At 38.9% G+C, this 27,500-nt stretch overlaps 1 protein-coding gene across 4 annotated transcripts in view; it reads right to left on the bottom strand.

Moving 5' to 3' along the window:
• The window catches only part of fgf13a (fibroblast growth factor 13a), a 339,492-nt gene that overhangs the window by 310,640 nt on the left and 1,352 nt on the right, over nucleotides 1–27,500 (bottom strand). For 2 of the 4 annotated variants that reach the window (XM_072912472.1, XM_072912471.1), the window contains exons 2-3: nucleotides 23,662–23,691; nucleotides 23,490–23,621 (exon numbers count right to left, since the gene is read on the bottom strand). In XM_072912472.1, coding sequence (XP_072768573.1) covers nucleotides 23,490–23,538 — 49 coding nt within the window. In that variant the 5' untranslated portion in view covers nucleotides 23,539–23,621; nucleotides 23,662–23,691. Of the gene's footprint in view, nucleotides 1–23,489; nucleotides 23,692–27,500 lie in introns of all 4 variants that reach the window. The other 2 variants (XM_061930250.2, XM_072912473.1) reach the window with 1 other exon arrangement.

The following is a 27,500-nucleotide window of genomic DNA, read 5'->3' as shown; positions in this document are numbered from 1 at the left end:
CCTCAGTAAGTCTTTGCTGTCGTCCAGCATTCTGTTTTTGTTTACTTTGTAGCCAGTTCAGTTTTAGTTTCGTTCTACATAGCCTTCCCTAAGCTTCAATGCCTTTTCTTATCTCACGGCACACTAGTGTGCCGCGGCACAGTGGTTGAAAAACACTGATCTAGACTACTGTATATAAAATAGGCTATCCAGCGGGCCAACTAGCTAACTACACTGCGTATAATGTGCCACTTTACCAGATTTAAAATTGTACTTCTAGAAATATACTTAATATTAGGTGCTATTTACTTATTTTTAATCAATGACTTTACATCATAATCTTAATTCTAGCATTGATGATTATATTTTGACTATTATAGTTTGAAAAAGTTTACACTGTTCAAATAAGATATTTTGTTTTTTCCCCAACATAGAAAATCCTGTTTAAAGATTCTGCAAGAATGCATATAATGTGCCACTTTGCAAGATTTAAAATTGTATTTCTAGAAATGAACTTAATTCTAGGTGCTATTTTTTAGGTGCCGTCTTTGCTCCGCAGTAAGTCTTTGCTGTCGTCCAGCATTCTGCTTTTGTTTACTTTGTAGCCAGTTCAGTTTTAGTTTCGTTCTGCATAGCCTTCTCTAAGCTTCAATGCCTTTTCTTATCTCACGGCACACTTGCCGCGGCACAGTGGTTGAAAAACACTGATATAGACCACTGTATATAAAATAGGCTATCCAGCGGGCCAACTAGCTAACTACACTGCGTATAATGTGCCACTTTACCAGATTTAAAATTGTACTTCTAGAAATATACTTAATATTAGGTGCTATTTACTTATTTTTAATCAATGACTTTACATCATAATCTTAATTCTAGCATTGATGATTATATTTTGACTATTATAGTTTGAAAAAGTTTACACTGTTCAAATAAGATATTTTGTTTTTTCCCCAACATAGAAAATCCTGTTCAAAGATTCTGCAAGAATGCATATAATGTGCCACTTTGCAAGATTTAAAATTGTATTTCTAGAAATGAACTTAATTCTAGGTGCTATTTTTTAGGTGCCGTCTTTGCTCCGCAGTAAGTCTTTGCTGTCGTCCAGCATTCTGCTTTTGTTTACTTTGTAGCCAGTTCAGTTTTAGTTTCGTTCTGCATAGCCTTCTCTAAGCTTCAATGCCTTTTCTTATCTCACGGCACACTTGCCGCGGCACAGTGGTTGAAAAACACTGATATAGACCACTGTATATAAAATAGGCTATCCAGCGGGCCAACTAGTTAACTACACTGCGTATAATGTGCCACTTTACCAGATTTTAAATTGTATTTCTAGAAATATACTTAGTAATAGGTGCTATTTACTTATTTTTAAACAATGACTTTACATCATAATCTTAATTCTAGCATTGATGATTATATTTTGACTATTATAGTTTGAAAAAGTTTACATTGTTCAAATAAGATATTTAGTTTTTTCCCCAACATAGAAAATCCTGTTTAAAGATTCTGCAAGAATGCATATAATGTGCCACTTTGCAAGATTTAAAATTGTATTTCTAGAAATGTACTTAGTTTTAGGTGCTATTTTTCAGGTGCCGTCTTTGCTCCACAGTAAGTCTTTGCTGTCGTCCAGCATTCTGCTTTTGTTTACTTTGTAGCCAGTTCAGTTTTAGTTTCGTTCTGCATAGCCTTCCCTAAACTTCTATGCATTTTCTTATCTCACGGCACACTAGTGTGCCGCGGCACAGTGGTTGAAAAACACTGATATAGACTACTGTATATAAAATAGGCTATCAAGCGGGCCAACTAGCCAACTACACTGCGTATAATGTGCCACTTTACCAGATTTAAAATTGTATTTCTAGAAATACACTTATTAGGTGCTATTTACTTATTTTTAAACAATGACTGTACATCATAATCTTAATTCTAGCATTGATGATTATATTTTGACTATTCTAGTTTGAAACAGTTTACATTGTTCAAATAAGATATTTTGTTTTTTCCCCAACATAGAAAATCCTGTTTAAAGATTCTGCAAGAATGCATATAATGTGCCACTTTACAAGATTTAAAATTGTATTTCTAGAAATGTACTTAATTTTAGGTGCTATTTTTTAGGTGCCGTCTTTGCTCCGCAGTAAGTCTTTGCTGTCGTCCAGCATTCTGTTTCTGTTGACTTTGTAGCCAGTTCAGTTCTAGTTTCATTCTGCATAGCCTTCTCTAAGCTTCAATGCCTTTTCTTAGGGGTACTCACCTTTTGTTTATTTTTGGTTTAAGCATTAGACACCTTTTTACCTGCACGCTGTATCTCAGGGCACACTAATGTGCCGCGGCACAGTGGTTGAAAAACACTGATATAGATTACTGTATATAAAATAGGCTATCCAGCGGGCCAACTAGCTAACTACATTGCATATAATGTGCCACTTTACAAGATTTAAAATTGTATTTCTAGAAATGTACTTAATTTTAGGTGCTATTTTTTTAGGTGCCGTCTTTGCTCCGCTGTAAGTCTTTGCTGTCGTCCAGCATTCTGTTTCTGTTGACTTTGTAGCCAGTTCAGTTCTAGTTTCGTTCTGCATAGCCTTCCCTAAGCTTCAATGCCTTTTCTTAGGGACACTCACCTTTTGTTTATTTTTGGTTTAAGCATTAGACACATTTTTACCTCCACACTGCCTCCCGCTGTTTCCCACATCTACAAAGCAACTAGCTACCGGCTGCCACCTACTGATATGGAAGAGTATTACTCTAAACAGCACCAACAGCGGGTCAACGGGCTAACTACACTGATTATAATGTGCCACTTTACAAGATTTAAAAATGTATTTCTATAAATGTACTTAATTTTAGGTGCTATTTTTTAGGTGCCGTCTTTGCTCCGCTGTAAGTCTTTGCTGTCGTCCAGCATTTTGTTTCTGTTGACTTTGTAGCCAGTTCAGTTTTAGTATCGTTCTGCATAGCCTTCCCTAAGCTTCAATGCCTTTTCTTAGGTGCACTCACCTTTTGTTTATTTTTGGTTTAAGCATTAGACACCTTTTTACCTGCACCCTGCCTCCCGCTGTTTCCCACATCTACAAAGCAATTTGCTACCGGCTGCCACCTACTGATATGGAAGAGTATTACTCTAAACAGCACCAACAGCGGGCCAACGAGTTAACTACACTGATTATAATGTGCCACTTTACAAGATTTAAAATTGTATTTCTAGAAATGTACTTAATTTTAGGTGCTATTTTTCAGGTGCCGTCTTTGCTCCGCAGTAAGTCTTTGCTGTCGTCCAGCATTCTGTTTTTGTTGACTTTGTAACCAGTTCAGTTCTAGTTTTGTTCTGCATAGCCTTCCCTAAGCTTCAATGCCTTTTCTTAGGGACACTCACTTTTTGTTTATTTTTGGTTTAAGCATTAGACACCTTTTTACCTGCACACTGTATCTCAGGGCACACTAATGTGCCGCGGCACAGTGGTTGAAAAACACTGATATAGACTACTGTATATAAAATAGGCTATCCAGCGGGCCAACTAGCTAACTACATTGCATATAATGTGCCACTTTACAAGATTTAAAATTGTATTTCTAGAAATGTACTTAATTTTAGGTGCTATTTTTTAGGTGCCGTCTTTGCTCCGCAGTAAGTCTTTGCTGTCGTCCAGCATTCTGTTTTTGTTGACTTTGTAGCCAGTTCAGTTCTAGTTTCGTTCTGCATAACCTTCCCAAAGCTTCAATGCCTTTTCTTAGGGGCACTCACCTTTTGTTTATTTTTGGTTTAAGCATTAGACACCTTTTTACCTGCACGCTGTATCTCAGGGCACACTAATGTGCCGCGGCAGAGTGGTTGAAAAACACTGATATAGACTACTGTATATAAAATAGGCTATCCAGCGGGCCAACTAGCTAACTACATTGCATATAATGTGCCACTTTATAAGATTTAAAATTGTATTTCTAGAAATGTACTTAATTTTAGGTGCTATTTTTTTAGGTGCCGTCTTTGCTCCACAGTAAGTCTTTGCTGTCGTCCAGCATTCTGTTTCTGTTGACTTTGTAGCAGGTTCAGTTCTAGTTTCATTCTGCATAGCCATCCCTAAGCTTCAATGCCTTTTCTTAGGGGCATTCACCTTTTGTTTATTTTTGGTTTAAGCATTAGACACCTTTTTACCTGCACACTGCCTCCCGCTGTTTCCCACATCTACAAAGCAATTTGCTACCGGCTGCCACCTACTGATATGGAAGAGTATTATTCTAAACAGCATCAACAGCAGGCCAACTAGCTAACTACACTGCATATAATGTGCCACTTTACAAGATTTAAATATGTATTTCTATAAATGTACTTAATTTTAGGTGCTATCTTTTAGGTGCCGTCTTTGCTCCGCAGTAAGTCTTTGCTGTCGTCCAGCATTCTGCTTTTGTTGACTTTGTAGCCAGTTCAGTTCTAGTTTCGTTCTGCATAGCCTTCCCTAAGCTTCAATGCCTTTTCTTAGGGGCACTCACCTTTTGTTTATTTTTGGTTTAAGCATTAGACACCTTTTTACCTGCACGTTGACAAACACTGCAGTAGGGAATGTTGTGATTGTATTTGTGTTGTTTTTGGTGACCCTCGTATGGAAGGACATACCCCAAAAAACCCCGAGCTGACACCAGCGAGCGAGCAGGCATCAGCACGCGATGCAGAGTGGCACATCTGTGATGCGAGGCGAGTCGCTCTCCTCCGGGCGTCAGTAGCATTTGTGACAGGAGAAGGACTCGCTGTGCCACACTGACGCTGCGACACGTCAACGCTCTACCGGGAATATTGCCTTTGAGTCTGGAAACTGGACATTTTGACCCATTTGACTCCTCAAAGGGCCTCCAAATAATACGATACGATGATGTGATCACACAAACTATTTCAAACACGCCAACACAAAGTGGCATTGAAGTACAGTGCTTGTTTACACAACATGGCTGAAAAAGAGTAGGAAGAAACTGAGTTTATTTGGGCGGAATCACTTTTCCCACCGCGTGGTTAAGAGGGGAGGAGTATATTTACAGCTAGAATTCACCAAGTCAAGTATTTTATATATATATATATATATATATATATATATCCCCGCGACCCCGAAGGGAATAAGCGGTAGTAAATGGATGGATATATATATATATATATATATATATATATATATATATATATATATATATATAAATAAAATAAATACTTGAATTTCAGTGTTCATTTATTTACACATATACACACACATAACACTCATCTACTCATTGTTGAGTTAAGGGTTGAATTGTCCATCCTTGTTCTATTACGTCACTATCTTTCTAACCATGCTGAACACCCTCTCTGATGATGCATTGCTGTGTGGCACGCACAAAAGTGCTTTCATCAAATGCACTAGATGGCAGTATTGTCCTGTTTAAGAGTGTCACAACATTGCTGTTTACGGCAGACGGACTGCTTTACTGTAGACTTTCTTTATATTGTGGGAAAGCGGACTCAGGTCCGCATGGAGCTGGAGGGGTCGTGGCCTCCAGCTCCGCCTGAATTTCGGGAGAAAATTTGTCCCGGGAGGTTTTCGGGAGAGGCGCTGAATTTCGGGAGTCTCCCGGAAAATCCGGGAGGGTTGGCAAGTATGCACATAAGTGACTGCAATGCTTAATTAGTCAACAGCCATACAGGTTACACTGAGGGTGGCCGTATAAAACAACTTTAACACTCTTACTAATATGCGCCACACTGTGAACCCACACCAAACAAGAATGACAAACACATTTCTGGAGAACATCCCCACCGTAACACAACATAACAAATACCCGGAAGAGTTGGTGCTGCATGGGATTCTGGGTATTTGTTCTGTTGTGTTTATGTTGTGTTACGGTGCGGATGTTCTCCAGAAATGTGGTCGTCATTCTTATTTGGTGTGGGTTCACAGTGTGGCGCATATTAGTGACAGTGTTAAAGTTGTTTTAAACGGCCACCCTCAGTGTGACCTGTATGGCTGTTGACCAAGTATGCGTTGCAGTCACTTACGTGTGAAGGGCAGAGCCCGCATACAACATGTGACTGGGCCGGCACGCAGATAGTGTAAAATCGGACGCTAAAGGCACGCCCTCAATATTGTTGCCCCGGGAGAGGCACTGAAATTCGGAAGTCTCCAGGAAAAATCGGGAGGGTCAGCAAGTATGCAGCTGAGCCGCATCAGAGTGATCAAAGAGCCGCATGCGGCTCCGGAGCCGCGGGTTGCCGACCCCTGTCTTAGACCTTCGCCCTCGGGTTTGCGCGTTCACGCCGAGCAAGTATTGTCCTCATGAAAGGAGTACCGAGGAGTGTGTGGTAGGGTTGTACAGTATACCGGTACTAGTATAGTATCACAGTACTAACGAATCAAAAATGGTACTATACTCTGTTTGAAAAGTACCGCTTCCCGGGCATGATGGTGTGTCGTCACGTGGTGACATTGCTGGTTTTACGAGCAGAGGAGCATGTTGGGCAGTGCACACACACAGAGTACTTACAAGCAGACACAGTGTGTAGACAGAAAAGGGACGCATTTTGGTGTAAAAAGTAAAGATAAAGGTGAAGTTATAACACTGAAACACCCTCAGGAAGAACTGCTTTAAGACATGCAGCTAACATCCATCCACAGTGTTTTAGCTACTTCTAAATCACTGATCCTGGCCTCCATGGCGGCAAATAAAGTACGTTTCTTACAAGTAGCATTATCACTGGAGGACGAGGAATAGCTAAACATGCTTCACTACACACCGTAGGAGGATACAATAGCTCACCGGCGTCAAAATGTAAACAAATGCCATGGGTGGATCTACACCTGACATCCACTGTAATGATACCAAGTACAGGAGCGTATTTAGTCGATACTACTATGATTACATCAATATTTTTTATAGTCAAAAAATATTTTCTCTTTTAAAAAGAATTCATATTATGTTTATAAAGTCAGTAAATACGTCCCTGGACACATGAGGACTTTGAATATGACCAATGTATGATCCTGTAACTACTTGGTATCACATCCATACCTAAATGTGTGGTATCATCCAAAACTAATGTAAAGTATCAAAGAAGAGAAGAATAAGTGATTATTACATTTTAACAGAAGTGTAGATAGAACATGTTAAAACAGAAAATAAGACAAGGTAAGTTTTTTACAAGTAGCATTATCACTGGAGGACGAGGAATAGCTAAACATGCTTCTCTACACACTGTAGGAGGATACAATAGCTCACCGGCGTCAAAATGTAAACAAATGCCATGGGTGGATCTACACCTGACATCCACTGTAATGATACCAAGTACAAGAGTGTATTTAGTTGATACTACTATGATTACATCAATATTTTTTATAGTCAAAAAATATTTTCTCTTTTAAAAAGAATTCATATTATGTTTATAAAGTCAGTAAATACGTCCCTGGACACATGAGGACTTTGAATATGACCAATGTATGATCCTGTAACTACTTGGTATCACATCCATACCTAAATGTGTGGTATCATCCAAAACTAATGTCAAGTATCAAAGAAGAGAAGAATAAGTGATTATTACATTTTAACAGAAGTGTAGATAGAACATGTTAAAACAGAAAATAAGACAAAGTAAGTTTTTTACAAGTAGCATTATCACTGGAGGACGAGGAATAGCTAAACATGCTTCTCTACACACCGTAGGAGGATACAATAGCTCACCGGCATCAAAATGTAAACAAATGCCATGGGTGGATCTACACCTGACATCCACTGTAATGATACCAAGTACAAGAGCGTATTTAGTCGATACTACTATGATTATGTTGATATTTTTTATCATCAAAAAAAAAATAATCATTTAAAAAAAAATTCATATTATGTTTAAAAAGTCAGGAAATATGCCCTGGACACATGAGGACTTTGAATACGTCGATTTGTCACGTTTCATGTGTCAGGTGAACTGCGGCGAATGGGGACATATGAATCCCCTCGCTAGCAACTCTCGTAGTGTACATATAGTAACTTCTGGGTGGCGTCTCATTTCTGAGGACGTGTTCTGACATAAATCCAGTCACGTTCATGATGTCGTCCGAGAGTTCTCCAGGCGAAGGAGAGCGTGGCGGGGGCGGGGGGAGTGCGTGCGTCACGCTTCCACACATCGCTCCACGGCTTCACGAGGACAGGCGGCGACGTGAGTCACTGGTGTTGATGCCACATGTGCTGGACTCGGACTCACACGCGCTCCCGGAGCGTGTCCCGTGTCCTCGACCGACTGACCCGCACCACCGGCAAATTCCACTAGTCTCACCAAACGGACAGAAAGGTAACTTTGTACACACCAAAAGCATCCTTTTCAACTTTTATTCAATTGAATAGACTGCAAAGACAAGATATTTCATGTTCACACTGAGAAACTTTATTATTTTTTTGCAAATATTAGCTCATTTGGAATTTGATGCCCGCGACATTTGTCAAAAAAGCTGGCACAAGTGGCAAAAAAGAGTGAGAAAGTTGAGGAGTGCTCATCAAAGATTTATTTGGAACATCCCACAGGTGAACAGGCTAATTGGGAACAGGTGGGTGCCATGATTGGGCATAAAAGCAAGGACGGGGGCGAGGGTCACCACTTTGTCAACAAATGTCTGAGCAAATTGTTTAAGAACAACATTTCTCAAGCAGCTATTGCAAGGAATTTAGGGATTTCACCATCTACGCTCCGTAATATCATCAAAAGGTTCGGAGGATGTGGAGAAATCACTGCACGTAAGCCATGATATTACGCACCTCGGATCCCTCAGGCGGTACCGCATCAAAAAGCCACATCATTGTGTAAAGGATATCACCACATGGGCTCAGGAACACTTCAGAAAACCACTGTCAGTAGCTACAGTTGGTCGCTACATCTGTGAGTGCAAGTTAAAACCAAAGCCAAAGCCATTTATCAACAACACCCAGAAACGCTTCGCTGGGCCCGAGCTCATCTAAGATGGACTGATGCAAAGTGGAAAAGAGTTCTGACGACTCCACATTTCAAATTGTTTTTTTTGGAAACTGTAGACGTCGTGTCCTCCGGACCAAAGAGGAAAAGAACCATTCGGATTGTTCTAGAGTGAAAGTGTAAAAGGCAGCATGGTATGGGGGTGTATTAGTGGCCAAGACATGGGTAACTTACATATATGTGAAGGCACTAGAGATGCGCGGTTTGCGGGCACAACCGCGGAGTCCGCGGATTATCCGCGGATCGGGCGGATGAAATTTTAAAAAATTAGATTTTATCCGCGGGTCGGGTCGGGCGGTTGAAATAAAAAAAAATTAGATTTTAAATAGATTCAGGCGGGTGGCAGTTAAACCAATTCAGAAATATATATACATAGTTAAATGTTGTTACCCACATACGAAAAACGAGCAGGCACCTGCTGCATATGCCACAACAGAAGAAAAAAAAAGAAGAGATGGACACTTTTACGGAGCGGAGAAGGCCCCCGACGCCTCGCCGGGGTCCGGGACCGAGGCCCCTTCTCCCGAGAGGGCCCCACCGGGAGCCGTAGCTGAGGCGATCCGCGAGAAGGGCCCGACGCACGTCCAGGGTCACCACCGCACCAACACCCCGCCTCGTCCGCCTTCGCCGCGGCCGGCGTCACGCGCAGCAGGTAAGCAGCTTACCTGCCCGCCACCCCCGTGGCCGGGGGCTCGTAACAGGGGTCACTCCGCGCGCTCCGCCCGCGCAGCTTACCTGCCCGCCACCCCTGTTGCCGGGGGCGCGTAACAGGGGTCACTCCGCGCGCAGTGCGCTCACGAAAGGGGTGGGGCTCACCCTGGTTGATATAGACAGCAGGACGGTGGCCATGGACGTCGGAACCCGCTAAGGAGTGTGTAACAACCCACCTGCCGAATCAACTAGCCCTGAAAATGGATGGCGCTGGAGCGTCGGGCCCATACCCGGCCGTCGCCGGCAGCAAGACGCGCTTGGAGGTGCGCTCAGCGCGGCTCCCATATGATTGCGCACTGGTGTGCGTCTGGGTCGTGACAGCGTGGCACGCGAATGTCTGTGCTGCATTGGATCAGTCTCCTTTCTTTAACAGGCAAAAGCTTTATAACCTCACTAATGCCTTGCATCATCTATATTAGATATATAACAACGGGCGGGTGCGGGCGGATGGCGGGCGGGTGCGGTTCTGATCAAATGTTACATCGGGTGGATGGCGGATGGTTGACGACTTTCTGATGCGGTTGCGGATGAAATAATTGCCTATCCGCGCATCTCTAGAAGGCACCATTAATGCTGAAAGGTACATACAGCTTTTGGAGCAACATATGTTGTTATCATGGACGCCCCTGCTTATTTCAGCAAGACAATGCCAAGCCACGTGTTACATCAACGTGGCTTCATAGTAAAAGAGTGCGGGTACTAGACTGGCCTGCATGTAGTCCAGACATTAAAAATGTTGAAGGCTAAAATATGAGAAGGGAGACTGTTGAACAACTTAAGCTGTACATCAAGCAAGAATGGGAAAGAATTCCACTTCAAAAATGTGTCTCCTCAGTTCCCAAACCTTTACTGAGTGTTGTTAAAAGGAAAGGCCATGTAACACACTGTTAAAAATGCCCTTTTTGCAATGTGTTGCTGCCATTAAATTCTGATTATTTGCAAAAAATAAGAAAGTTTCTCAGTGTGAACATGAAATATGTTGTCTTTGCAGTCTATTCAATTGAATATAAGTTGAAAAGGATTTGTTGTATTCTCTTTTTATTTACCTTTTACACAACGTGACAACTTCACCGCTTTTGGCGTTTGTAGATTAGTGCTTTGTTTGAATTTGTTAATGTTTCCCAGTGTGCACAATTGAGTAGTTTAGCTGCTCTGGAAGCCATGTTTTTATAAAAATTCAGATCGGGGTATGCCATTTTTAAATGGGGAAAGACGTCAATGTTAAAGTTTAAGCTAGCTAGCGATTAGTGCGCTAGCTTGTGTCTCCAGGAAGGGAGCAATGTTTCAAGTAAAAGTAGAGTTTATCAATCACGGTTTTACGATAATAAATAAATGAAAACTCATTAATAATAAATTGAATAAGTTTAATTTGAAACCTTTTACTGCGGTGGTAATCGTTGCATCCCTACTGGTTGTAAGGGTAGTCTGTGATTAGAAGCAACAGTCCACTCTTTTCAAATCATAATATCATTTAAAAGTAACTCCCGGTTCTAAAAAAAATATGTTTTTTATTAACTACAATTTTTACAAGAAATGGAAAAATAAGTGTTTTCAGGCTGGACTTGAACATTGTGTATTATTTATTTATTTATTTATTTATTTATGTATTTATCAAGGGTTTATTACATTGGGCAGTTAATGATTCGATCCCATTCCTGAGGTGACGATTCGATTCAGAATGGAAACTCGATTCAACACGATATTTTATTCTCACCATCAATATATTGTTTGCTCAAATAATGAGACTTTTTCCAAAGAGGTCACAGGTTAGAAAAGCTCCGTCTTGAGGCCTAAAAACATACTTTTAAAAATTGATTCTTGTAATATATTTGTTTTAGTACATTTTTTTAAATTATGAATCGATTTAGAATCGGGAATGTGAATCATTTTTTGTGGATTCCTATTATTTAGGTGACATATTTGTGGGACAGGTACATGACGACTTGTGGTCATTACCATATTTTCCGGACTACACTATAAGCCGCTACTTTTTTTCCCTCACGCTTTGATCCCTGTGGCTTATAAAGCGGTGTGGCTAATTAATGCATTTTTCTTTGCTAACGGCCATAGTGTTTAGCATCCAACAAATAGTTTACATATAACCCCGACAAAGACACCGAAAAGGTGTGTTATTGTTCATGCAATGATGCCGTCTTTTGGACGAATTCGCTCAAAGCAGGTGCTGCGGGTTGAAAACGTACGTCCTGTTTCGTGCCTTGTACAGGAAGCATAACCTTCTATAGCGTTTCTGCTCGAAATGATTCTTCATTTATCACTCCAATCAACATTTGTGAGTTTTACAATATAACTAAAACAACTCATACTTACTAAACCGTCCCATATGTGATGTCTGTTGGGAGTTATTTCATGCATACTTGTACGTGCTATCACGTCGTTAGAATTAGCGAACATGCTAACTAACACGTTTACAACTGTTTGTGTCGGTATTATTAACTTTCAATGCAGTTCTTTTTGTATTGTTTGTAAAATCACCAAAACGTCAGCGTGGAGTTTGTCAGAATAATTGTATCTAAGTTATCACAAAACGTTGTGTTTCAATGAGTTCCCGGCGAGCAGACAAAAGCTGTCTTTGATCTTACCGATCAAAAGGCTTGTAAAACTCCACTGTGTAGGATGGGGAGCGACATGAAGGTGTCGGTTTCTTTGATCTATTGTAATCCACAGGAAGATGTTGTCTTTACCTGAGATCTACAAAGCAGAGAGGAAGCAGGGCCTGACCCCACTCCAGGCACCTTTTCTTTGAACTGTTTTGTGACCAAAGGCAGCGGCTGTTTACGACCCCCCCTCCCTTTAGAAACAGCTGTTGCCATGTAATCAGGGAAAGTCCAAATAAAAGAGGAGGCGTACAATCTTTCGTCAGAGCGTGGCGGGAGACTGTACAAAGAGTACAGCCCAGACGTTTCTCCTCAATTGAGCTAAATTGAATTATGTCTGTGTTTAATTCCTTGCTTCTTGTCTTGTTTAAAAGATGTCATCAGTGTTTCAACCTGACAGAGTTATTGAGTCCGTTTAGCTGATTGGAGAGCTAACTTGCGCAGCTACGTTGATCATCCGTTTTACTGCCGTGTTACAGACAACGTTTGGAAACAATTAAGGTACGTAAATAAACATTTACGACTAATATATGTAAAAAAATATTTATTTTTTTTAAATTTGGTGGGAGTGGCTTGAATGCCGATATTTTATTTCTTTCACAACTAGAGATGTCCGATAATATCAGACTGCCGATATCATCGGCCGATAAATGCTTTAAAATGTAATATCGGAAATTATCGGTATTGGTTTCAAAAAGTAAAATTCATGACTTTTTAAAACGGCGCTGTACGGAGTTGTACACGGACGTAGGGAGAAGTACAGAGCAGTTGCGTTTCCCAGTCCCATTTTCCCGGGAGACTCCCGAATTTCAGTGCCCCTCCCAAAAATCTCCCGGGGCAACCATTCTCCCGAATTTCTCCCGATTTCCACCCAGACAACAATGTTGGGGGCGTGTCTTAAAGGCACTGCCTTTGCGTGCCGGCCCAATCACATAATATCTACGGCTTTTCATACACACAAGTGACTGCAAGGCGTACTTGGTCAACAGCCATACAGGTCACACTGAGGGTGGCCGTATAAACAAGTTTAACACTGTAACAAGTACGCGCCACACTGTGAACCCACACCAAACAAGAATGACAAACACATTTCGGGAGAACATCCGCACCGTAACACAACATATACACAACAGAACAAATACCCAGAACCCCTTGCAGCACTAACTCTTCCGGGACGCTACAATATACACCCCCCCCCCAACCCCGCCCACCTCAACCTCCTCATGCTCTCTCAGGGAGAGCATGTCCCAAATTCCAAGCTGCTGTTTTGAGGCATGTTAAAAAAAAATTATGCACTTTGTGACTTCAATAATAAATATGGCAGTGCCATGTTGGCACTTTTTTTCCATAACTTCTGTTGATTTATTTTGGAAAACCTTGTTACATTGTTTAATGCATCCAGCGGGGCATCACAACAAAATTAGGCATAATAATGTGTTCATTCCACCATTAATTCCCATATATTCCCATTAATTCCCATATATTCCCATTAATTCCCCATCAATTCCATATATTCTTATCAATTCCCCATTAATTCCCATATATTCCAATTAATTCCCCATTAATTCCATACATTCCCATTAATTCCCCATTTTTACCCTATGCTCCTCATGCTCTCTCAGGGAGAGCATGTCCCAAATTCCAAGCTGCTGTTTTGAGGCATGTTAAAAAAGATAATGCACTTTGTGACTTCAATAATAAATATGGCAGTGCCATGTTGGCATTTTTTTCCATAACTTGCGTTGATTTATTTTGGAAAACCTTGTTACATTGTTTAATGCATCCAGCGGGGCATCACAACTAAATTAGGCATAATAATGTGTTCATTCCACCATTAATTCCCATATATTCCCATTAATTCCCATATATTCCCATTAATTCACCATCAATTCCATATATTTTTATTAATTCCCCATTAATTCCCATATATTCCCATTAATTCCCCATCAATTCCATATATTCCCATTAATACCCCATCAATTCCCATATATTCCCATATATTCCCATTAATTCCCATATATTCCCATTAATTCCCATATATTCCCATTAATTCCCCATCAATTCCATATATTCCCATTAATTCCCCATCAATTCCCATATATTCCCATATATTCCCATATATTCCCATTAATTCCCATTAATTCCCATATATTCCATATATTCTTATTAATTCCCATATATCCCCATTAATTCCATACATTCCCATTAATTCCCCATTTTACCCCATGCTCCTCATGCTCTCTCAGGGAGAGCATGTCCCAAATTCCAAGCTGCTGTTTTGAGGCATGTTAAAAAAAAATAATGCACTTTGTGACTTCAATAATAAATATGGCAGTGCCATGTTGGCATTTTTTTCCATAACTTGAGTTGATTTATTTTGGAAAACCTTGTTACATTGTTTAATGCATCCAGCGGGGCATCACAACAAAATTAGGCATATAAATGTGTTCATTCCACCTTTAATTCCCATATATTCCCATTAATTCCCATATATTCCCATTAATTCCCCCATCAATTCCATATATTCTTATTAATTCCCCATTAATTCCCATTTATTCCCATTAATTGCATACATTCCCATTAATTCCCCATGCTCCTCATGCTCTCTCAGGGAGAGTATGTCCCAAATTCCAAGCTGCTGTTTTGAGGAATGTTAAAAAAAATAATGCACTTTGTGACTTCAATAATAAATATGGCAGTGCCATGTTGGCATTTTTTTCCATAACTTGAGTTGATTTATTTTGGAAAACCTTGTTACATTGTTTAATGCATCCAGCGGGGCATCACAACAAAATTAGGCATATAAATGTGTTCATTCCACCTTTAATTCCCATATATTCCCATTAATTCCCATATATTCCCATTAATTCCCCCATCAATTCCATATATTCTTATTAATTCCCCATTAATTCCCATTTATTCCCATTAATTGCATACATTCCCATTAATTCCCCATGCTCCTCATGCTCTCTCAGGGAGAGTATGTCCCAAATTCCAAGCTGCTGTTTTGAGGAATGTTAAAAAAAATAATGCACTTTGTGACTTCAATAATAAATATGGCAGTGCCATGCTGGCACTTTTTTTTCCATAACTTGAGTTGATTTATTTTGGAAAACCTTGTTACATTGTTTAATGCATCCAGCGGGGCATCACAACAAAATTAGGCATAATAATGTGTTCATTCCACCATTAATTCCCATATATTCCCATTAATTCCCCATTAATTCCCATATATTCCCATTAATTCCCCATAAATTCCATATATTCACATTAATTCCCCATTAATTCCCATATATTCTTATTAATTCCCCATCAATTCCATATATTCTTATTAACTCCCCATTAATTCCCATATATTCCCAATAATTCCCCATTAATTCCATACATTCCCATTAATTCCCATATATTCCCATTAATTCCCATATATTCCCATTAATTCCCCCATCAATTCCATATATTCTTATTAATTCCCCATTAATTCCCATATATTCCCATTAATTCCCATATATTCCCATTAATTCCCATATATTCCCATTAATTCCCCCATCAATTCCATATATTCTTATTAATTCCCCATTAATTCCCATATATTCCCATTAATTCCATACATTCCCAGTAATTCCCCATTTTTACCCCATGCTCCTCATGCTCTCTCAGGGAGAGCATGTCCCAAATTCCAAGCTGCTGTTTTGAGGCATGTTAAAAAAAATAATGCACTTTGTGACTTCAATAATAAATATGGCAGTGCCATGTTGGCATTTTTTTCCATAACTTGAGTTGATTTATTTTGGAAAACCTTGTTACATTGTTTCATGCATCCAACTAAATTAGGCATAATAATGGGTTAATTCCACCACTGTATATATCGGTATCGCTTGATATCGGTATCGGTAATTAAGAGTTGGACAATATTGGAATATCGGCAAAAAAGCCATTATCGGACATCTCTAGTCACAACACAGACCAACTTACAGTGACAATCTAATGCAAATGCAAAATGTGTAATAATTCACCAAAAAAATCCCTGGATTGCAAGCATTGAAATAACCAAATTGTTGTAATTGTGGAAGTGTGTGACTTTTTAAAAGCGCACACACACACACACACAGACAGACAGACACACAAAGACTGCCTTGTTGAGAAGTGTAAGTGGAGGTGAAGATGGTGCAAACGCACAACTTGAGTGAGTCAGCCATTCACAGAGATCATTGATTTGAGGGGGAGTTGGAGAAAGAAAGATGCTCTCCAGGTTAATCTTGGAATCCATTTTTTTTTTTTTTTTTGGAGCACACATTTTTCTCTCCTCACAAAGCAACAAAAGCACATGTTTAACGTTTGAAGGCGTGGTGTGGCAAAGGTGATGCCTGCCTTAAATAAACACCCTGTGCCGTACACACATTCCTCCCAAACAGCTCATGAGGAGCAATTAAAGTGTGTGTTGCACGAGCACGTGTGTGTGTGTCTTGCACGAGCACATGTGTGTGTGTGTGTGTTGCATGAGCACGTGTGTGTGTGTGTTGCACGAGCACATGTGTGTGTGTGTGTGTTGCATGAGCACGTGTGTGTGTGTGTTGCACGAGCACATGTGTGTGTGTGTTGCACAAGCACATGTGTGTGTGTGTTGCACGAGCACATGTGTGTCTCTAAAGACCTTCCAGTGATCCAGATGAGACAAAGTTCTTGTAATTACAGAAGACAGTGAAGGCATCTTCATGGACACAAAGGGAGGACCGTGGAGGACCAAAGGTGGACCCTCCTTGGACTTGAAACCATCATCAGCTCAGCCAGAAACTAAAAGATGAACTTTGCTTTTAATTGAATTATTCCGGTTTTTGTCATTGACACCATTGTGGAATAACATTTGTTTGCTCCTTGACTTCATTTAGAATGAAAAGAAAAAAACTACCTTCTTGTATTATAATAGAATATGTTTTCATTGAGGGCCACTTCAAATGTATGGCTGCCCTCAGGAGGGGTTTTTTTCTGGCCGTATGTTCCCATAAACAGAGTGATCCTGTGTTATGGAGGATCTTTGATGAGTGTTTTTGTGGTGGTTCTTTAAAACAGTAGAGTGGTCCTGTCATATAAAGGATCTTTTGCTTGCGTTTTTTTTTTTTTTTTTTTTTTTTTTAAACAGCAGAGTGGTCCTGGCTTATAGAGGATCTTTAACTTGCATTTTTTTTTAGAAATATATTCTGTCTTATGAGGATCTCTGATTTGTCTTTTTGCGGCAAAATGTTTTTAAAAACAGGCTGGCTTATAGAGGATCTTTGACTTGCGTTATTGGCAGTATATTCTTAAAAACAGTAGAGCTCTCCTGTCATAGAAATGATCTTTGACTAGAGGAGGGGGGGTTTTCTGGCCGTATGTTCCCATAAACCCTGTCTTGGATCTTTGATGAGTGTTTTTGTGGTGGTTCTTTCAAACAGCAGAGTGGTGCTGTCATATAAAGGATCTTTTACTTGCGGGGGGTTTTTTTGTTTGTTTTTTCCTTAAAACAGCAGAGTGGTCCTGGCTTATAGAGGATCTTTGACTCACATTTTTTTTAGAAATAGATTTTTTTTTTCCCTTAAAAACAGCAGAGCTCTCCTGTCATATAAAGGATCTTTGACTAGACGAGGGGGTTTTTTCTGGCCGTATGTTCCCATAAACATCAGAGTGATCCTGTCTTATGGAGGATCTTTGATGAGTGTTTTTGTGGTGGTTCTTTAAAACAGTAGAGTGGTCCTGTCATATAAAGGATCTTTTGCTTGCGTTTTTTTTTTTTTTTTTTTTTTTTTTTTAAACAGCAGAGTGGTCCTGGATTATAGAGGATCTTTAACTTGCATTTTTTTTTAGAAATATATTCTGTCTTATGAGGATCTCTGATTTGTCTTTTTGCGGCAAAATGTTTTTAAAAACAGGCTGACTTATAGAGGATCTTTGACTTGCGTTATTGGCAGTATATTCTTAAAAACAGTAGAGCTCTCCTGTCATAGAAATGATCTTTGACTAGAGGAGGGGGGGTTTTCTGGCCGTATGTTCCCATAAACCCTGTCTTGGATCTTTGATGAGTGTTTTTGTGGTGGTTCTTTCAAACAGCAGAGTGGTGCTGTCATATAAAGGATCTTTTACTTGCGGGGGGGTTTTTTGTTTGTTTTTTCCTTAAAACAGCAGAGTGGTCCTGGCTTATAGAGGATCTTTGACTCACATTTTTTTTAGAAATAGATTTTTTTTTTTCCCTTAAAAACAGCAGAGCTCTCCTGTCATATAAAGGATCTTTGACTAGACGAGGGGGTTTTTTCTGGCTGTATGTTCCCATAAACATCAGAGTGATCCTGTCTTATGGAGGATCTTTGATGAGTGTTTTTGTGGTGGTTCTTTAAAACAGTAGAGTGGTCCTGTCATATAAAGGATCTTTTGCTTGCGTTTTTTTTTTTTTTTTTTTTTTTTTTAAACAGCAGAGTGGTCCTGGATTATAGAGGATCTTTAACTTGCATTTTTTTTTAGAAATATATTCTGTTTTATGAGGATCTCTGATTTGTCTTTTTGCGGCAAAATGTTTTTAAAAACAGGCTGGCTTATAGAGGATCTTTGACTTGCGTTATTGGCAGTATATTCTTAAAAACAGTAGAGCTCTCCTGTCATAGAAATGATCTTTGACTAGAGGAGGGGGTTTTTTCTGGCCGTATGTTCCCATAAACCCTGTCTTGGATCTTTGATGAGTGTTTTTGTGGTGGTTCTTTCAAACAGCAGAGTGGTGCTGTCATATAAAGGATCTTTTACTTGCGGGGGGTTTTTTTGTTTGTTTTTTTCTTAAAACAGCAGAGTGGTCCTGGCTTATAGAGGATCTTTGACTCACATTTTTTTTAGAAATAGATTATTTTTTTCCCTTAAAAACAGCAGAGCTCTCCTGTCATATAAAGGATCTTTGACTAGACGAGGGGTTTTTTTCTGGCCGTATGTTCCCATAAACATCAGAGTGATCCTGTCTTATGGAGGATCTTTGATAAGTGTTTTTGTGGTGGTTCTTTAAAACAGCAGAGTGGTCCTGTCATATAAAGGATCTTTTACTTGCGTTTTTTTTATTTTATTTTTTTTTTTTTATTAAAACAGCAGAGTGGTCCTGGCTTATAGAGGATCTTTGACTCACATTTTTTTTTAGAAAAAGATTCTTTTTTCCCCTTAAAAACAGCAGCGCTCTCCTGTCTTAAAGGATCTTTGACTAGAGGAGGTTTTTGTTCTGGCCGTATGTTCCCATAAACATCAGAGTGATCCTGTCTTATGGAGGATCTTTGATGAGTGTTTTTGTGGTGGTTCTTTTAAACAGCAGAGTGGTCCTGTCATATAAAGGATCTTTTACTTGCGTGTTTTTTTTTTTTTTTTTTTTTTTCCTTAAAACAGCAGAGTGGTCCTGGCTTATAGAGGATCTTTGACTCACATTTTTTTTTTTAGAAAAAGATTCTTTTTTTCCCTTAAAAACAGCAGAGTGGTCCTGTCATATAAAGGATCTTTGACGAGAGGAGGGGTTTTTTTCTGGCCGTATGTTCCCATAAACATCAGAGTGATCCTGTCTTATGGAGGATCTTTGATGAGTGTTTTTGTGGTGGTTTTTTCAAACAGCAGAGTGGTCCTGTCATATAAAGGATCTTTTACTTGCGTTTTTTTTTTTCTTAAAACAGCAGAGTGGTCCTGGCTTATAGAGGATCTTTAACTCATACAAAGGATCTTTGACTAGAGGAGGGGTTTTTTTTAGAAATAGATTCTGTCTTGTAAGGATCTCTGATTTGTCTTTTTGCGTTTTTTTTTTTTTTTTTTTTTTTTGTTTTTTTTCCTTAAAACAGCAGAGTGGTCCTGGCTTATAGAGGATCTTTGACTCACATTTTTTTTAGAAAAAGATTCTTTTTTTCCCTTAAAAACAGCAGAGTGGTCCTGTCATATAAAGGATCTTTGACTAGAGGAGGGGTTTTCTTTCTGGCCGTATGTTCCCATAAACATCAGAGTGATCCTGTCTTATGGAGGATCTTTGATGAGTGTTTTTGTGGTGGTTCTTTCAAACATTAGAGTGGTCCTGTCATATAAAGGATCTTTTACTTGCGTTTTTTTTTTTTTTTCTTAAAACAGCAGAGTGGTCCTGGCTTATAGAGGATCTTTAACTCGCATTTTTTTAGAAATAGATTCTGTCTTGTGAGGATCTCTGATTTGTCTTTCTGGCAAAATGTTTTTAAAAACAGGCTGGCTTATAGAGGATCTTTGACTTGCGTTATTGGCAGTATATTCTTAAAAACAGTAGAGCTCTACTGTCATATAAAGGATCTTTTACTTCATCTTTTTTCCCCCTTAAAAACAGCAGCGCTCTCCTGTCATTTAAAGGATCTTTGACTAGAGGAGGTTTTTGTTCTGGCCGTATGTTCCCATAAACATCAGAGTGATCCTGTCTTATGGAGGATCTTTGATGAGTATTTTTGTGGTGGTTCTTTCAAACAGCAGAGTGGTCCTGTCATATAAAAGGATCTTTTACTTGCGTTTTTTTTTTTCTTAAAACATCAGAGTGATCCTGTCTTATGGAGGATCTTTGATGAGTGTTTTTGTGGTGGTTCTTTCAAACAGCAGAGTGGTCCTGTCATATAAAGGATCTTTTACTTGTGTTTTTTTTTTTCTTAAAACAGCAGAGTGGTCCTGGCTTATAGAGGATCTTTAACTCGCGTTTTTTTTAGAAATAGATTCTGTCTTATGAGGATCTCTGATTTGTCTTTTGGGCAAAATGTTTTTAAAAACAGGCTGGCTTATAGACGATCTTTGACTTGCGTTATTGGCAGTATATTCTTAAAAACAGTAGAGCTCTCCTGTCATAGAAATGATCTTTGACTTGCGTTATTGGCAGTATATTCTTAAAAACAGTAGAGCTCTCCTGTCATAGAAATGATCTTTGACTAGAGGAGGGTTTTTTTTCTGGCCGTATGTTCCCATAAACCCTGTCTTGGATCTTTGATGAGTGTTTTTGTGGTGGTTCTTTCAAACAGCAGAGTGGTCCTGTCATATAAAGGATCTTTTACTTGCGGGTGGGGTTTTTTTTGTTTTTTTCTTAAAACAGCAGAGTGGTCCTAGCTTGTAAATGATCTTTGACTCACATTTTTTTTAGAAATAGATTTTTTTTTTCCCTTAAAAACAGCAGAGCTCTCCTGTCATATAAAGGATCTTTGACTAGAGGAGGGGGTTTTTTCTAGCCATATGTTCCCATAAACATCAGAGTGATCCTGTCTTATGGAGGATCTTTGACTTGCGCTATTGGCAGTATATTCTTAAAAACAGTAGAGCTCTCCTGTCATAGAAATGATCTTTGACTAGAGGAGGGTTTTTTCTCTGGCCGTATGTTCCCATAAACCCTGTCTTGGATCTTTGATGAGTGTTTTTGTGGTGGTTCTTTCAAACAGCAGAGTGGTCCTGTCATATAAAGGATCTTTTACTTGCGTTCTTTTTTTTTTCTTAAAACAGCAGAGTGATCCTGTCTTATGGAGGATCTTTGATGAGTGTTTTTGTGGTGGTTCTTTAAAACAGCAGAGTGGTCCTGGCTTATAGAGGATCTTTAACTCGCATTTTTTTAGAAATATATTCTGTCTTATGAGGATCTTTGATTTGTCTTTTGGACAAAATGTTTTTAAAAACAGGCTGGCTTATAGAGGATCTTTGACTTGCGTTATTGGCAGTATATTCTTAAAAACAGTAGAGCTCTCCTGTCATAGAAATGATCTTTGACTAGAGGAGGGGTTTCTTTTCTGGCCGTATGTTCCCATAAACCCTGTCTTGGATCTTTGATGAGTGTTTTTGTGGTGGTTCCTTCAAACAACAGAGTGGTCCTGTCATATAAAGGATCTTTTACTTGCAGGGTTTTTTTTGTTTTTTTCCTTAAAACAGCAGAGTGGTCCTGGCTTATAGAGGATCTTTGACTCCCTTTTTTTTAGAAATAGATTATTTTTTCCCCTTAAAAACAGCAGAGCTCTCCTGTCATATAAAGGATCTTTGACTAGAGGAGGGTTTTTTTTTTTCTGGCCATATTTTCCCATAAACATCAGAGTGATCCTGTCTTATGGAGGATCTTTGATGAGTGTTTTTGTGGTGGTTCTTTAAAACAGCAGAGTGGTCCTGTCATATAAAGGATCTTTTACTTGCGTTTTTTTTTTTCTTAAAACAGCAGGCTTATAGACGATCTTTGATTTGCCTTGTTGGCAGTATATTCTTAAAAACAGTAGAGCTCTCCTGTCATAGAAAGGATCTTTGACTAGGAGGTTTTTTTTCTGGCCGTATGTTCCCATAAACCCTGTCTTATGGAGGATCTTTGATGAGTTTTTTTGTGGTGATTCTTTAAAACAGCAGAGTGGTCTTGTCATATAAAAGGATCTTTTACTTGCGTTTTTTGTTTTTGTTTTTCTCTTAAAACAGCAGATCTCTGATTTGTCTTTTTGGCAAAATGTTTTTAAAAACAGGCTGGCATATAGAGGATCTTTGACTTGCGTTATTGGCAGTATATTCTTAAAAACAGTAGAGCTCTTCTGTTATAGAAAGGACCTTTTACTTGATGTTTTTTTTTCCTTAAAAACAGCAGCGCTCTCCTGTCATATAAAGGATCTTTGACTAGACTTTTTTTTTTCTGGCTGTATGTTCCCAAAAAAAAGCTATCCTATGAAGGATCTTTGATTGTGGTGGTTCTTTAAAAACAGCGGAGTGCGTCTGTCATATAGAGGATCTTTGACCATGACTATGTAGTGAGGTAAAGATGTGAGGTGAGTATCCACAAAATCAGATCAATGTAGTAGAATCCCTGCGTCAGACGAGAGTGACGTCACTGATCAGGTGTATTGATTAGCATATTTCCACACGCTTCTTCCCGCTACGTGCAAGAGACGAGTTTGTTATGGTAACCCTGACTCCGCCGTGTCGCCATGGCGATGCACGGCCACCCCCGTGGCTCCGTTCTAAGACCCAAAAGTCCAAGGTGTCGCCGAAGAAGAAGCGACATTTCACCAGGATGCCAGAAGGAGAGAGAGAGAGAGAGCACATGTCTCAGTCCTTCAAAATAAAAGCTGGCCGTGCACACAGTGTGGGCCTGCCAGGCGTCCACATGCTGGCAACCATCATTGTTGGCAGTGACCCGGTGCACCATGCAGGGCGGGGGGGGGCATTATTATGTTAATTAAGCATTCTCAATATGAGGAAGGATGGCCTCTTACCCTTGGAAGCATCCTTGTCTTCTTTAGGCTTCGCCACTTTTCCACTCATAGATCCCAGTTTGGATGCGTAATTCCCGATCTAGACAAGAATCCTCGGATGGATGATGGCTTTTGTCCTCAGTCAAATCCTTGGATGGATGGATGATGGCTTTTGTCCTCAGTGAAATCCTTGCCAAGGCGTCCAGGTGCTGAGATAAGGCTTCTGGGGACGGGGACAGAGGACTAGGGTCACCCACATGGCATTTTTGGGGGTTTTTACACACAATTGTGAAACAATGGACTCAACCAATGTGTGTGTTCTTGTATTTCTACCCTTTTGAGACATGAAGAAGGGAAAGTATCTTCCATATGAGGAGGTGTGAAGAAGTGATGACATACATCATGGCCCCAATAACATTGCATCTAATAGACAATGTCTCATTTGCACCCCCTGCTGGTCAACATGAGGGTGGTCCCAAAAAGGAGGGAATTTTTCAAATTGACTGTGTCAGTTTTAAAAGTGCTCCCCCTCTGGTCAACATATGAAATAACAAGTGTGTGTAAGAAATTTGATAGTGCTCCCCCTCTGGTCAACATATGAAATAACAATTGTGTGTAAGAAATTTGATAGTGCTCCCCCTCTGGTCAACATATAAAATAACAAGTGTGTGTCAGAAATGTGATAGTGCTCCCCCTCTGGTCAACATATGAAATGACAAGTGTGTGTAAAAATGTAAAGTGTTCCCCCTCTGGTCAACATATGAAATAACAAGTGTGTGTAAAAATGTGAAGTGTTCCCCCTCTGGTCAACATATGAAATAACAAGTGTGCGTAAGAAATTTGATAGTGCTCCCTCTCTGGTCAACATATGAAATAACAAGTGTGTGTCAGAAATTTGATAGTGCTCCCCCTCTGGTCAACATATGAAATAACAAGTGTGTGTCAGAAATTTGATAGTGCTCCCCCTCTGGTCAACATATGAAATAACAAGTGTGTGTAAAAATGTGAAGTGTTCCCCCTCTGGTCAACATATGAAATAACAAGTGTGTGTCAGAAATTTGATAGTGCTCCCCCTCTGGTCAACCTATGAAATGACAAGTGTGTGTAAAAATGTGAAGTGTTCCCCTCTGGTCAACATATGAAATAACAAGTGTGTGTAAGAAATTTGATAGTGCGCCCCCTCTGGTCAACATATGAAATAACAAGTGTGTGTAAGAAATTTGATAGTGCGCCCCCTCTGGTCAACATATGAAATAACAAGTGTGTGTAAGAAATTTGATAGTGCTCCCCCTCTGGTCAACATATGAAATAACAAGTGTGTGTAAAAACGTAAAGTGTTCCCCCTCTGGTCAACATATGAAATAACAAGTGTGTGTAAAAATATGAAGTGTTCCCCCTCTGGTCAACATATGAAATAACAAGTGTGTGTAAGAAATTTGATAGTGTTCCCTCTCTGGTCAACATATGAAATAAGTGTGTGTCAGAAATTTGATAGTGCTCCCCCTCTGGTCAACATATGAAATAACAAGTGTGTGTAAAAATGTGAAGTGTTCCCCCTCTGGTCAACATATGAAATAACAAGTGTGCGTAATAAATGTGATAGTGCTCCCCCTCTGGTCAACATATGAAATGACAAGTGTGTGTAAGAAATTTGATAGTGCTCCCCCTCTGGTCAACATATAAAATGACAAGTGTGTGTCAGAAATGTGATAGTGCTCCCCCTCTGGTCAACATATGAAATGACAAGTGTGTGTAAAAATGTAAAGTGTTCCCCCTCTGGTCAACATATGAAATAACAAGTGTGCGTAAGAAATTTGATAGTGCTCCCCCTCTGGTCAACATATAAAATGACAAGTGTGTGTCAGAAATGTGATAGTGCTCCCCCTCTGGTCAACATATGAAATGACAAGTGTGTGTAAAAATGTAAAGTGTTCCCCCTCTGGTCAACATATGAAATAACAAGTGTGTGTAAGAAATTTGATAGTGCTCCCCCTCTGGTCAACATATGAAATAACAAGTGTGCGTAAGAAATTTGATAGTGCTCCCCCTCTGGTCAACATATGAAATAACAAGTGTGTGTAAAAATGTGAAGTGTTCCCCCTCTGGTCAACATATGAAATAACAAGTGTGCGTAATAAATGTGATAGTGCTCCCCCTCTGGTCAACATATGAAATGACAAGTGTGTGTAAGAAATTTGATAGTGCTCCCCCTCTGGTCAACATATGAAATGACAAGTGTGTGTAAAAAATTGAAATGCGCCCCCTTTGGTCAAAATAGTTTTAAAAAAATTAATAAATATGTATATAGAGACTTACTGTAATAACTTGAAGTAAAAAATGAAGATTAAAACTGATTAAGAACAAAAAAATTAATTAATTAATTAAAAGCAGTCTTTTTGTCACAATGTGTCGACTTTTTTCAAATAAAATTGGGAACAATTTCTCGTATTCTTTCTGTTTCTGAAACATTGCAATATTTTCTCGTAAAATGATTACTTTTTAATGCAAAATGGTGACATTTGTCATAGAAAATTCTGACTTTTATCACAATATTGCCAAATTTTTTTGGTCGTTCTTGTAAAAAAACAGTGAAATCTTTTGGAGTAAAATTATGACTTTTGTCATAATTTTGCCAAGTAAAATTCCGATTATTATTATAATATTGCCACATTTTCAAGTTCTTATAAAATCGTGACTTGTGTCGTGTAAAAATACGACTCTTTACATAAAATTGCCAACATTTTAAGCTTTTCTTGTAAAATTGCGACTGTTATTGAGTACAATTCCAACTTTTATCAGGCGACTTGTCCAGGGTGTAACGCGCCTTCTGCCCGATTGTTGCTGTGATAGGCTCCAGCACCCCCCGCAACCCCAAAGGGAATAAGCGGTAGAAAATGGATGGATGGATTGCACAAATGTTCAGTTTTTCTTGCAAAATTCTGACTTGTATCACAATATCGCCAATTGTTTTGTTATTCTTGTCAAATAGTGACATTTTTGGGGTAAAATTATGACTTTTGTCATCATTTTGCCAAGTAAAATTCTGATAATTTTTATAATATTGCCAAATTTTTAAAGTTCTCTTATAAAATTGTGACTTTTGTCAAGTAAAATGACGACTCTTTTCATAAAATTGCCAACATTTTAGGCTTTTCTTGTGAAACTGTGACTGTTATTGGGTAAAATTCCAACTTTTCTCATAATATTGCACAAATGTTCAGTTTGTCTCGTAAAATTTTGACTTGCGTTGAGTAAAATTTTTTAAAAAAGGATGATAATTTTGCCAAAATGTTCAAGTTTTCTTATAAAATCGTGTATTTTGTCGGGTAAAAGTACGACTCTTTTCATAAAATTGCCAACATTTTAAGCTTTTCTTGTGAAATTGTGACTGTTATTGGGTAAAATTCCAACTTTTCTCATAATATTGCACAAATGTTCAGTTTGTCTCGTAAAATTTTGACTTGCGTTGAGTAAAATTTAAAAAAAAGGATGATCATTTTGCCAAAATGTTCAAGTTCTCTTATAAAATCGTGTATTTTGTCGGGTAAAAGTACGACTCTTTTCATAAAATTGCCAACATTTTAGGCTTTTCTTGTGAAACTGTGACTGTTAATGGGTAAAATTCCAACTTTTCTCATAATATTGCACAAATGTTCAGTTTGTCTCGTAAAATTTTGACTTGCGTTGAGTAAAATAAAAAAAAACTATGATAATTTTGCCAAAATGTTCAAGTTCTCTTATAAAATCGTGTATTTTGTCAGGTAAAAGTACGACTCTTCATAAAATTGCCAACATTTTAAGCTTTTCTTGTGAAATTGTGACTGTTATTGGGTAAAATTCCAACTTTTCTCATATTGGACAAATGTTCAGTTTTTCTCGGAAAATTTTGACTTGCGTTGAGTAAAATTTAAAAAAAAGGACGATAATTTTGCCAAAATGTTCAAGTTTTCTTATAAAATCGTGTATTTTGTCAAGTAAAAGTACGACTCTTTTCATAAAATTGCCAACATTTTAAGCTTTTCTTGTGAAATT

The sequence above is a fragment of the Nerophis lumbriciformis genome, linkage group LG36 (genome assembly GCF_033978685.3).
Source record: "Nerophis lumbriciformis linkage group LG36, RoL_Nlum_v2.1, whole genome shotgun sequence".
NCBI classification, from domain to species: domain Eukaryota; kingdom Metazoa; phylum Chordata; class Actinopteri; order Syngnathiformes; family Syngnathidae; genus Nerophis; species Nerophis lumbriciformis.
The sequence above is the reverse complement of the archived record's forward strand: the minus strand, read 5'-3'. Positions and strand labels throughout refer to the sequence as shown.